Here is a 14,009-nt window from a genome sequence, read left to right as displayed (position 1 = left end):
TAGTTCCCGAAATTGGGACAAACTTTCCGCAATCAACATTATGACAATAACAATAGACTTCCTCGTGACGTCACCACGCAGCATATCCGACTCCTCCCTGTCGTCCCTACGGTAAAGATGGCGTCCATCATGGAAGGACCACTGAGCAAGTGGACCAACGTCATGAAAGGTTGGCAGTATCGCTGGTTTGTTTTGGACTATAATGCCGGCCTGTTGTCTTACTACACGGTACGTTGTTTTCGACTGCTTGATAATACTGAACTGTTCCGTCAATGCGGTTAGAAGTTATCGCTGCTTGCGAAGAGGGCCTTGGTGTTTGTCAGGAGTTGGGGAGTCTCGGGCACCCAACAGGCGAATCTGCTGTGTGACGGATTGTCACATGGACGAATCACATTGCTCCTTGAAGTGTAGCTGACCAATCGAGTGGCAGTATGTACCTCCATGCTTCCGTTTAGCAACCCTGCTCGAAAAAGCTAAGCCGAAACACCTTTAAACACATCCTTTACATTTACACTTAACTGTTTGAGTTGACAGCGAGACAGAATTATGTACGTTGTCAAGATTAATTCTTGATATGTGACAGCATTAAGCTTGCTAGTTATGGGAGTATGGAGCTAAAAAGACAGTGTGAGGAGTCGGTTACGAATGTTACTTGTTAGTTTAGTATAATACCATGACAATGACTAACGCCCTCGTAGGCAAACATGATCAGGTGCTTCATCACGACACGTTTGCAACTGCGTGTCAGTTAAGTTAACACTCGATACAATTTTGTTTATGTAAATTACATTCTAAAGCAAGGATTTCTGAAAGTGTGTCACTGTAGCCTCCCCACAGAGGACCTGGAGCCTATTTTATGGCATTTCCTGCTCATCCCAGAGTCGGTTTACTCTCGGGTATGAACTACAAATCAGTTAATTTTGCCTTTTAAAGATACCGGAAGTTAGGGTACAATCGTCAAGCACTTTTCAACCGTAAAACATACATGGAGAATTGTAATTTGCAGACGACATAACAGACTGTGGACAATAAGCCGACCTTGGGTGGTGTTTGTTTACCAAACTATGCTCACACTTGTGTGAATTGGTCACATAAGTGAAAAAATCAGGTACAGTCTGGTCCATGAATGTTGGGACAGCAACACAATTCTCAAAAAACACATTGCTGTTCGACAGCACTACTGGCAAAATATCCCATAAACAGATAAAATCTTGATGGGTAAACATCCAAGATGAAAGTGCAATTTTCCTATAAGACCACAACCCTTTAAATCTTGGCAAGGATGTGGATTCAGTGTCATTTTCTGGCAACACTGTCATGATTTCTTGACGGCAAAGGCAAAAAGCTTTCTCTCTTGAACATAGACTGATTGTTGAGCTTCATAAGCTGTCATTATTGGCTACTTCATACAAAGATGAGTTCTCTTTTTGAAAATTGTATTTCTATTTTGGAGGAATTTATGTATATAAGCGTAAGTAATATATATAATTGGCCACACACTTCCTTTGATTATTCAGTATGTAGCCCTCGGTGGAAAACTTTTGGAGAATATTTGCATTGTTTATTCATCTTCAGCACAAATATTTTCTCATGTGAAGGCTGAGATGTGATTTGTAGTCTTTTCCTTACATGAATACAGGTATACTTCATGGTTGCCATGTTGCAAAGATGCTTTTCTGAGTCTTTTTGTTCTTTTGTATTATGTTCATTAATTATTCCTCAACAAGTTTACCCACTATAATTACACAACAATTTATTACAACTTTCATTTTATCACCCAATTCTTGGCCAATATGACACCCACAACACACAGTTCAATCCATATTGTCAAATTTCAACATTGGTGCAACATTGGAATCCACAAAAAAGACTGTCCCACATTTCCTTGTGAATACTAGACAAAAGACTTGCCTCTTAGCTATAGCAAACTGGGAGTCACGGCAATGCTTATTGGAAAAGGAACAGTAGTCTGGTGTTCAGTTTGTGGTTGCCCTTTTGCACACACTCGCACCCACTAATTCCTAGGAATTCAACCTCAGGAAATAGTTGTGCATGATGTTTACCCTGTGTTGTTTTGGTTATACTGATTTTATTTTGTTGCTTTTCAGTCAAAGGACAAAATGATGCGTGGCTCCAGAAGAGGATGTGTGCGACTCAGGGTAAGATGTGCCAATGTGACATTTGCTCACCTCATAAAGAAAATTAATACACTGTATAACACACTACACTGCTTCACATTAAAGCTTTGGTGTAGTGGTTACTATGGGCTTTCTCTGGGTACTCCAGCAGTGTTTACCACAGGGCTGCTTTCTAACTGTGGCCAGGGTTTTAGGTAGAGGTTGCTGCCCAATGTCATTGTTTAATTTGCATAATTGTTTGTTTCCTCCCCAAGGACAAGACCCATAATTAGGGGTGTCCTGATTCAATAATGTTATCAGCAAAATAACAAGCATTGGATTATATTTGCCTGCATCTAAAATCTGTGATATTGGCACTCAGATGCAAGCAGTCAATTCCAGACTCCGCCCCAGCACATCTATCCATCAGTGGCCGGGTGGAATGCTTTCGCGGTGATCAGCAGACACGGACTGCTCTCATAACTTAAACTTTCTAACCTTCAGTTGAATACAAAAAATACGAGTTCATAATATAAGGCTTGCATTTTGATACAGACATTACACAGATGAGAGTATTGTCCTGACACTGAACTTTGAACATACAAACAAAAACTTCTGTATTTACTGCATTGTTTCCTGGTAAATGTGCCTTGAGACATCACAAATTGGAGGTATTTCTCCCTGTTTACACCCCCCTCCAAATGGCGAATGTATTGGTGTAATCTGTTGAGTATTTAATTGCAAATTTAGACATTTAACAAGCTTATGCAATGTGAGAGCTATATTAATATGTACAGCTCATATTACTGTTTCATTGTAGCCCCAGGATCGTTTGGTGTGACCTTATTTACAGACATAACACAAAGATGCATTATGTGGGTCAGCGCACCCATGTTTGCAATATGTTATTGTAGCCACTAGATGGCAGTAGTTTCTTGCGCCTCATGATTTCTTGATCTTGAAAGACAAATGATCATTTCTTTCCAAGTTATGTGTGCATTGTGATGAACGTGCATACATTTTTAACAAATGTGAAACATGCCTATTTAGCAGATACAGTGGTATGAAAGTGTTGGTAACCATGATTTTTTATTTTTTGGTCACACTTATGTTTCAGATCATCAAACTACACAATTGAACATAAAATGCTGTTTTTAAACTCCGCTTTCCTCCCACATTCCAAAAACATGCTAAGTTAATTGGTGACTCCAAATTGTCCATAGGTATGAATGTGAGTGTGAATGGTTGTTTGTCTATATGTGCCCTGTGATTGGCTGGTGACCAGTCCAGGGTGTACCCCGCCTCTCGCCCAAAGACAGCTGGGATAGGCTCCAGCACCCCCTCGACCCTTGTGAGGATAAGCGGTAGAAAATGAATGAATAAATGCTGTTTTTAAATGAAACATTTTATTATGAAGTGAGGGGAAATAATCAAACCAACACGGCCCTGTAGAAATAAGTGAGTTAACTGAGGTTAAGTGAGCTTTAGTCTGGAAAAGGTTATCAATGTTTCCCCTAGGATTTGCTGGGCCTATTTTGTAATTATGACAAATAGGTTTTATGACTTAATTAATTTTCTGATGTAACATTTTTCAACAACCAGCAGAACATGAACAAAATGTTCTCTGCTCAAAAGCACTTTGCCACTGTTGGTACATTTACTTACTAATGACACAGCATCAGCAGCAACTAAGGATACTTCAACATTGTCACGGCAGCGTTGATCCCACAACCGTCAGGATGGGAGACGACCACTCTACCACCTGAGCCACGCCGCACAACATTGGCCAATGGCCAAACATTTTTCCACTGAGTCTCTGCCGAGTAGTTTCTTTGTGGGGATTGGCACAATGGCGTCATGACATCCTGGAAAGTGTAATTTTATGCCATTTTATGCTATATTTTCCCCTCACACATCAATAACATAAGCAAAACCATCAGCAGGAATGAGTGCACACTTGAGCGCACAAGAGTATAAGGCTTAAATAAATGTTCAACCACGTCAAAGACTTTGTGCCCTGCAGTCATTTATTGCTAACCATTTATGATCCGGTCCATTTTATGGTAGGATAGAAACATTCTTGATGCATCAACATGGGGAAATAACTATAATAACCACTCGCTAAATGTATTACAGAAAAGATCAGTTAGTATAACCCGTAATGTAGTGTACAGAGGACATTCAAATTCTCTATTTCTAAAATCCCAATTAATAAAATAACTTTGAAAAATTAACCTCACTTTTTTGAGGTACTCATCAATGTATGATCACTGTTTTGGTTTTTTTTTGCATTAAAAGGCTGTAATCACATGCCCAGTAAGGTTTGTTTTGGACAGCTCGCCAGCAGTCTTGTTTCTCTGCAGTCCTTTTTAATCTGTTTGCTGCTTGTCCCTTGTGTGTCTGTTGCTCTCCTTCCCTCCCTGCTTTTCTCCTCCTTTTGCTCCAAAAGGCTGTGCTTGTGTATGTGACTGGAACAGCGATCTTGTGTGTGTGTGTGTGTGAGAGCGAGATATATGTCAGGAGGAGATTAGTTCTTTTAGAAGGTTCTGAGGTTGGAGCCAAGGTAATTTTATAAAGACATGAAGAAAGAGGAAAGTAACTGAAAGTGGAGTATGACGTGTCCCTCTGACTGCCTGCTTTCCATACTCTCTCTCTTTTTCTCACTCTCTCTTTTCGCTCTTCCTCTTTCCTAGGGCGCTGTAATCGGCATCGATGACGAGGACGACAGCACATTCACCATCACTGTGGACCAGAAGACTTTCCATTTCCAAGGTGAGCTGACCTTCTTAATTTAGTCATCTCTCCGTGTTCTCTTTCCCCACCATCACCGCTGTTCATTTGCTCTGTCTTTCTCTATCCTTCTCTCTCTCTCCCTGCTCTTATCCTCCCCGCCTTTTTAAAGACTTGGATCAGCCTCTTCTATGCCAGGAAACAAGCACATGAGTCAAAGTGGGCTGTGTGCAAATTGAACTTTTTCTTCTCTCTAAGGGAATGTTACCTAGCTTCACGAAGTTTGAGTGTCACAATGACATTTGCGCCGCGACCCATTAAATAGATTTCCGGAACGGCAAACAAGGAAGGAATCTGTTTTTCTCAGCACTCCTGACTGCGGCTAGCACGAAGATTGCCGCTTGTGTGTTTCTGCAGCTGCGCCTCTGGGAATAATAATGGAATACTGCTGAGCTGGAAGCTGAGCTCAGGTCTCTGTCGGCTGTTGCCTGTCCTCGTCCTTCACTACAACCCTACCTCTGCTAGCACTGTAACAACCAGTCAGTCCATCCATTGGGACAGGATTGTCCCCCCCCCCCACGTCTCTTAGCCGTGCCAACCTGTCCCTCCTTTTTTGCTGACAGAAAACTAGCACACACATCAGTTTTGTTTTGTTTTTTTGAATCACCCCCACCAGGTTTTGACTGAACCTCAATCTTTCATCTCTGTTCTTCCATCTCCCCATTTGTATACATTTTTACCTCCTCACTGCCAAGCAAGCCCTCACATATCATCACCTGCATCCAACCGCCCTCCACTCATCCTCAAGGGTCATCTGCCACAGTCCATGGGCGCTCTGCCCCTCTCACCACCTCCATGCCCTCTCCCATGTCTGTGTTCCGAAGCTGTATGCTGTGGTTCTACAAACGGAAGGGTAAGGAGAATACCGCCCTTGGCTAGGGCCACATGCATGTCATGTCCAGAGAGGAGAGGAGGTGGCCTTAATTGCTCATCGTCTTGAGATTTACAGTTTAGGCGGAGCATTGGGTTTTGTTTGCTTGGGCGTATTGGTTTTGTTGTTGTGACTCAAGGACACTGTGAAAGATAGATTGTTGAGTCAGGTGTGATGGGCAGGTGCGTGCAGCCTTGCATATCAGCCAATTGTTGGCACAGTATGAAAGTATGACTATGCTAACATAGCATGCTGGGTTTTGTACCCCCGCTCTCCCCCACCTCCCCGGTGATTCATTTTGCGGACTGTGTGTGAACAGCTATGTGTATAATTGAGAGATGACGTCAGATTCTTATCATAGTCTGGAATTCTCGTTGGCAAAGTTTGTGCATTATCAAGGTGCTCCACATTCTTGAGTGTATTTTAATATATGACACAATAGATTTGGGTTTGGATTTTAAGAAAATTACAATGACAAAAATGTAGGACTGAAGAGACTTTTCATTTCACTCTGTCACAAAACAACTGTTTTTTGTTGAAACAAATTGAAACAAAAACTTTAACAATTATGAAAGTTTGTGTTGTTGTAAATGCTACCACTAATAATTTATGTTCATGTGTAGATATTTAAAGACACCTAAATAGATTGCAGTACATGAGCTTTGTTTTCGCTAAATGAATTACAGTTCCGATATGATGCTTAGTTTCCCACCAGGAAGTAGGTCAGAACTAGACTATAGTATGGCGTTTTCATCTGCAGTGATCATGTTTGATCTGACAGATCTTGAGTAACTTTGATCAAATGTAGAATTACTCAAGCTTATGCTTGGATTTTAACACCGCAGCAGCTGTTGAACTCCCAAGAAAACAGTCACATATTGTGAGTGAGTGATGCTGGGAACGCCGAGTGCAGGTTGGATTGCAAGGTTTGCTTAAAGCACTTATTGTGCAGTTTCAATCCTGCCTTGCACGCTGCCACCTCCATATTACATATATTATCATTCACAGTAGCAATGCCACAGTTTTCTGGATGCCCTCTTCCTCTGAGACAGATTTTCTCTAAATGACAAATAATGTCATGTTTTAACCTTCAGATCTTGTCACACACGATCTTGTGGCACTCCTAATTACTAACATTAAATCCCATCTCATCCTGCTTTGATTATGTCAATGTAACATACACACTTGTTATGTTTGTTGTCGGCTAAAGATAGCAATTTGCCAAAGTTTCGCTTCTCTGAGACTGATTTTGGGGGAGAGGATAATACAATGTCTGAAAACCTGAAATGACGCAATATGTTACCTCAAAGCAACCAAAAGAGGAGCCTTTTCTAACCTGTGACCTACTTTTGAAATGTTTGAAAAGTTACTGTGGATGCCCAAAAATGTATTGTGATATATACTGTATATGAGGCAGCCATATATATAGAGATATGGCCAAAAATGTTGTCATATGCCCAGACTGCTGCTGATCCAGTCTTTGTCCTGCTGGAGGAATAAATGGAAAATTAGCACTAAATATGTGCCTACCATGAGACAGGCTTTTAGCTTGGAGATGAGACACAGGATGTTTGCCGAGGAGATTCCCTTGTTGCTGTAATGTAAAATGATCCTGCACTGAGGATGCGCAGTAGTATGGATATGTCTAGCAGTATGTGTTTTGCTCATATTTTAAACGACCCACACGTGATGATACACGGGTCTATGAGTGTTGTGTTATACTCATATCATATGGAATTAGGAAGTGCAGTTATTCACCTGCTCTGCCAGCTTAGATTGCGTTTCTGTTTCCTCTATGTTTTTTATTTAGAGGAGCATCCATTATTAATCAGACCCTCTACACTGGCGGCGCATCAGTTACCTGAGAGCCTTTTACCATCCCCTTTTCCTCAGCCCTCATTCACCTCCTCTTATCGACAGTCGCCATCCTTCCTGTGAGAGAACCAACCCCCTTTCTTTTTCTTGTGCACTTGGTCCTCTTCCTGCTTCTTTTCTTCATCCCATTTTACCAAAACTGTTTTGTCTGTATTTTGTGTTGTAGTTGGTGAATTACCCGTGAGCCAATCCATTGAACCATAGAACTGTACTGACCTGCAATCATATTCACTCTAAAATTTTGCATCGTCACTGTACAACACTCGGGTCTCAGCAATCTTGATATGGTGTAGTCCGGAGTGACTGGCCCAGCTCCATCACATGGGAGCACATACACAAACCTCTCCTCAGCTTGAGGAAAGATGGCAGGGGGAGGAAGGAAAAGGGTGGCATGAATAATTCAGATGCATTTTGGACAAAGGAGGGACAGCAGAGGCTAAGCATTTCATAGGGAAATGTTCAGTGCTCAATGCCCTGACTTGGATGTGGAAAAATACAGTGCAACATCAAAGGTCAAATATAACCCATACAACGACACTGGGTGACCCCTGAATTTTTAATTCACATTTTCATTAAGCATGAGATCGATTGGTTTCTATAATTTTATGAACATATGAAACCGATCCTATCTACCTCTCCAAAGGTGTGTCTATTGCACAGGTAAACAACAAACACTCGCCGCACAAGTAAAGTAAAGTTGAATCTATGGTATCACACTCAAAACGTTTCCCCTGCTACTTGTGCTAACTCGAAACATTTACATCACAATCCTATTCTAACAGTGGCCAGTAACAGACCTCGGACCTCTTAACCTGACTTCAGAAGTTCCATTCTAAGATAATCAATTTATCCTTATGTCATATCAAAAACAACCACCAAAATTAATTGAAATGTAGTCAGGTTTTGCATTTTGTTCTCCAATCAGTTTGTCCCTGGTTCATAGCAAAGCTGTGCACAAGATTTAAACAATATGTATTCACGTTTTTTTGCATACATGTATACATGGATTTGATTGCCATAAGCTTTAGTTAACTTTATTGATTTTTTATTCTATTGATTTTTTTTCTTTACACTGCATCAAAAACTACCCTTCCCGATTGCTTAGTTTTTTGCTTGTTTGTCACACTTCATTGTTTCAGATCATCAAACAAATTCACATTTTTATCAATGACAACACAACTGAACACAAAATGCAGTTTTTAAATCAAAACAATATGGCCCTATGTGGGAAAAGTGATTGCCCCAAGACACAAAGTAATTGAGATCTATCAGTCTGGAAAAGGTTATAAAGCGGTCACAAAAGACCCTGCAACAACAACAAAGTTCATGGCTCTCCCATAAAAAAGACAATGCGCAAAAATGGCCCGCATGGCAGAGTTTCAAGACGAAAACCACTGCTGAATAAAAAGAACATTGAGGCTTGTCTCAATTTAACCAGAAAACAACAACATTTTAACTTTTTGGAAGGTTTTTGTCCCATTACATCTGGTGTAAAAGTAAAGCCGTATTTCAGAAAAAGATCATCATACCAACAGTAAAATATGGTGGTGGTAGTGTGATGGTATGGGGCTTTTTCGCTGCTTCAGGACCCGGAAGACTTGCTGTGATAAGCCATGAATTATGCTGTCTACCAAAAAATCCAGAAAGAGAATGTCCAGGCATCTGTTTGTGACGTCAAGCTGAAACCAACTTGCACAAACACACCAGCATGTCCACCTCTGAATGGCTGAAGAAAAACAAAATGAAGGCTTTGGAGTGGCCTACTCAAACAAAGTCTTGACCTGAATCCTATCGAGATGCTCTGGCATGACCTCAAAAGGCAATTCATGGTGGAAAACCCTTCAATTTGGCTGAATTACAACAATTCTGCCAAAATTTCTCCACAGCGCTGTGAGAGACTGCAGGGGTGGCCCAACCAGTTATTCGGTTTAGGGGAGTTATTCAGTTTTTCACAAAGGGCCATGTAGGTTTGCATTTTTTTTCTCACTGAATAATAAAACGTTTAATTAAAAAACTGCATTTTATGTGCTACTGTGTTGTCATTGTTAATGTTGTACACGGTGAACAACTTCTTGTTTGTTGACTAGACAGATTACAGTAGCAGTCCTTTTATTGTGCAAAGTCCTACTGGAATGTACCCACTCATCATTCAGGAGAAAATAAAATCCATTTACTTGTTAGCCCAGGCTTGGGACAATATTGTGCTGCGACAAACTGTACATCAAGGCTGCAGCGCTGTCTCCATCTGGAATGGAGCTAAATAACATTAGCCTCAGTAACCACATCCTCTGGAGAGTCTATTATGCTGGGGGGTGTCTGAGTGGGTCGGCTGTCTGTGTTCAAAAGCTTCTTTGCACTGCTCAGCTTATGTACCTGCTCCGTCTGTACTGCCTTGTTTTCGGCCACAATACTTAACATTTGAAACTGTTTTCTGCAGTTTAACGCCACTTCACACTATAGCTATAGTCCAGGGGTCTCAAACTCAATTTACTTGGGGGCCACATCAGGTTTTCCAAAAAAAACAAACGCATTTATTAAAAACAGAAAAATGAATAAACTTTGCTTTTGTTCCGATTTTCTACAAGAAAAGCTCTGATGAAACATTCCACTGTTCTCAAATATCTTACTTTTTATGTTTCTACACAAAATAAGATGAAAAATAAATAAACAAATCAAGAATAAAGAAAATCAATCAATCAGTAATAAATAAATATAATAATAATAATAATAAAACGGCAAATAATAAAAACTTAAGAAACCACATATAGTTGCTGGGTAGACAAATTATTTTTTCAGATTAAAATTAACAAAGCATTATTAGAGCCCTGTAGACATGACAAAACACGACTATAGTCACATTTATACTCTTTTTATTTACAACATATTGTGCAACTGCAGGGTCTTCAAACACATGCTAACTCGCAAACTAGAGAGCTAGCGACCTAAACGGTAGCCTTCAAGTTATTTCCTTTAAACTTAAATAGCCAGAAACTTACCACTTCCACATGGATAGGGAAGATAACTAACAGTTATTTAACCTTTAACATGAACATTAATCAAACGTAATAATTTTTTCCGAGTACATGATACCATACAGCAGGGGTGGGCAAACTACGGCCCGGGGGCCACATGCGGCCCACTAAGCGATTGAATCCGGCCCGCCTGTTGCTTTTTAAGTATTTCAAATTTTAACATACAATTTGGCAACATAACTTGCAAGTCGGACGTCTTATTTAGTAAAAAAAAAACAAAAAAAATTACAAATTAAATGAAAATAAATAACAAGAAAAATATATATATTAACAATATATATATAAATAAATGTATGATATATTAAATGACTGATGTTTAAAGTGCTCCTGAAAAAGTTTTATAGATAAAATTAGACCAAAAAAATCTAGAAAAATTATAAGTATAAAATAGTGTGTATGTTAAATATATGTTATGGCCCCCCCGGACAATTTTGTTAACTCAATGCGGCCCACCAGTCAAAATATTTGCCCACCCCTGCCATACAGCATCCATATCAAACTTGTGCGGGCCGCACTAACATTAAACTTTCATATCAAGGCGGGGCCTCAAACTAGTGTCCTGCGGGCCACATTTGGCCCGCGGGCCGCATGTTTGAGACCCCTGCTCTGCAGCATCCGTTGTAGAACAACCAGGTTTAGGGACAGCTACTTCCCCCTGGCCATCAGACTGCTGAATGCCAAATAAGCCCCTCTACCTGCCCACACGCAAAACTTTATATTATTATTATTTATCCAAAATTATTTGTGCAATTTACTGTTTATGCTGTACATTGTTGTTCATATTTGATGTCATCTTTTTATTCTCCACATTATTATTATTATACGTGAGCCAGGCAACAACATTTCGTTGGCAATTTCACTGCTGTGTTATTGTGCAATGACAATAAAGAAAGTCTATCTATCTAGATAGAAGCAAACTTTTTTTTTTCTGTTTTGGTATATACTGTACCATGTCAATAAAACCCTAGAACACAATATTCTTTGTGCCTTGAAAAATCTGTCCAAATCATCAAAACTGTTGGTACTGAGAGGGACCGCTTTTGAAAAATGTCCGGGATTGAATGAGTTAAGAAACTATCTTCAGTGTGAAGTCCAGACTGATTCTGTACTTTTTTTTTTTTTTAGCATGATGACCACAATCATTGAATGGGTTTGACAAAACCCATTCCCACCCAATGACTGACAAAAAATACGGAACCTTTTCATACCAGTCGCTCTCTTGCCCTAAGTCTGCTGGGAAAGCCTTCAGCTCACCCTTGAGGGGAAACGGTATAGAAACAGTATAGAAAAGGGATTGTCATTGTAAAATATTGTATGTCTATATACTGCTGGCCCTACATCTATGAAGCACGTGTTCTGTATTGGGTCAGTGTTCAATGTCACTGGCGGTGTGTTTATGAGGGTGTTGTGTGTCTGTGCACTGAGGGTGCAGCTTTGTCCTGCTCTATTTCACACACCAACCCCACGTGGCTCATTCGGAAAATTGACATCATAGGCCTGCAGCATTTAAATGCAAGCCAATAAAATATGATTTAGAACCTCACTGTTAATGATTGTTTTCCCTGATGGGGTTTTCTGTTTTAAAGTAAATAGATGCTTTTTAACTTTAGGATTAGTGCCTTGTTAAAGATGTTTTCATTCTCGTCATCTTTGTCATATCCTTGTGTAACATCTATTGATGTTTCTGTATAAGACATATTGCTCACTGGGTGTGTCTGTATTCTTGTTTCCTCAGCCAGAGATGCAGACGAGCGAGAAAAGTGGATCCATGCCTTAGAGGGAACCATCCTGCGTCACACCCTCCATCTCCGGGTAGGAAACTGTGCACGTGTTTGTATAAACATGCCTCTTTTTGCATGCACGTTATCCATCAAACTGTTGGAATAAAACCTGTTAAGCTGTAGGGCTTGGTTATGCTTTATTGTCTGCTTATGCAAATTTCTGTCTTTCTGTTTGCACTGTATAGTTTACCATTTGCAAACAGCCGTATCGGGACTCCCGATAGTCGTCTTTTCACTTTCATGGCTGTGCTTTTGCGACATTTTGCAATTCAAGTTTCTGTAAGGGTCTGTCTTATCTGGATAAGCCAAATGTCATCTGTAGCTTTAATTATATATATATTTACAGTACATATTATGAGGGCATGATATATATTTACAGTATATAATATCATGAGAACCAATTACAATTTTATTCAAAGAATTTTAACAGCAATGTCTCTTCATTTAATTGTTAATCCACCCACCTATAAATGTTGTCCTACTTTGAATGGACTTTGGACATTGAGCATGATTGTACTTATACAGTTCTTGTATTATATGTGTCTTGGTGGCCTCATTACCTCATTTTTTTTCTCTACAAATTCTTATTAACTGTCAGGCTATCTCACGAGAGAGACTTCACCGTGTCTTAAGGACTAACTGCAAGTGATTGCAATGATGAATTCCTTGATGCAACTATTCCAAAAGGCACTACAACCAGCTAGATTTAAAAAAAAAACTGTTTAATAAGTAAAAATTATTAGGCATGAGTACTTTAAATGAAGAAAATTATTCAAATATAGTGTAAAGATACTTCAGATAAAACATACAGTATTTCACAAAATGGCCCACAATATTTAGTCCTGTATAAATGTATTTAATTATTTGAAGAATGAAAATGCTCTAGTCAGACACGCTTATTATATAAAACATTTCATTTTATGTTGGTTGAAATGTTTTTTTCCAATATTACCAAGTCTTAGACGGTAGAAAGTGCAACATAGTGCAAAAAGCAGTACATTTTTTATAGTTTTGCTTAAATGACACAAAAGATGCAAAGAAAAGAAAATCTGAGGGCCTCCCAAGTTTATAAGTAAATGGCAGTACAAAAAAGGAAAAACATGTTGTTTTGTGGTGGTAAAACAAACGCTTGTATGACTGCTCTTTGGAGGAATTGCTCTCCCATACTTCCCCATACTATACTGTTTTCTGCTAATGATCGGAAATCCAAATAGTGCTTGTTCCACCGGTCTTTTTCATCAGCTCCTCCTGTTTGCTTTCAGCCATGTTTACATCTTACACTGACATTGCGTTGCAGCTTGTCACTGTTAATTTTGCAGGTCGTGGCTAGATTGCATTATTGCGATAGGGCGATGGAATTAACTAGACCAACTATGTAACATATTTTGGTACTGTTGTATACCATTTCTATCGGCCATTACTACCATGAAGTCAGTTGATTTAGTGTTAAGGTTAAGAATCTCCTCTCAGGCAATGACACAGTACACAATTTATAGTTTTATTGTACAGTGGTTGGTTTACTTTTTTTTTTTTTGCACTCGTA

The 14,009-nt window shown here is 39.6% G+C and overlaps 1 protein-coding gene across 5 annotated transcripts in view; it reads left to right on the top strand.

Annotated features, from left to right (window-relative positions):
- The first annotated feature begins 75 nt into the window (after positions 1 to 75).
- The window catches only part of osbpl9 (oxysterol binding protein-like 9), a 31,657-nt gene continuing 17,723 nt past the window's right edge, over positions 76 to 14,009 (top strand). For 4 of the 5 annotated variants that reach the window (XM_078790040.1, XM_078790038.1, XM_078790039.1 and 1 more), the window contains exons 1-4: positions 76 to 228; positions 2,109 to 2,159; positions 4,811 to 4,889; positions 12,421 to 12,497. In XM_078790040.1, the coding sequence (XP_078646166.1) occupies positions 118 to 228; positions 2,109 to 2,159; positions 4,811 to 4,889; positions 12,421 to 12,497 (318 nt within the window). In that variant the 5' untranslated portion in view covers positions 76 to 117. Of the gene's footprint in view, positions 229 to 2,108; positions 2,160 to 4,591; positions 4,681 to 4,810; positions 4,890 to 12,420; positions 12,498 to 14,009 lie in introns of those variants that run through there. The other variant, XM_078790042.1, reaches the window with a different exon arrangement.

The sequence above is a fragment of the Doryrhamphus excisus genome, linkage group LG4, assembly GCF_037039965.1.
Source record: "Doryrhamphus excisus strain RoL-2023G ecotype Guam linkage group LG4, RoL_Dexc_Guam_v1.1, whole genome shotgun sequence".
In the NCBI taxonomy this organism is placed as follows: Eukaryota; Metazoa; Chordata; class Actinopteri; order Syngnathiformes; family Syngnathidae; genus Doryrhamphus; species Doryrhamphus excisus.
The sequence above is the reverse complement of the archived record's forward strand: the minus strand, read 5'-3'. Positions and strand labels throughout refer to the sequence as shown.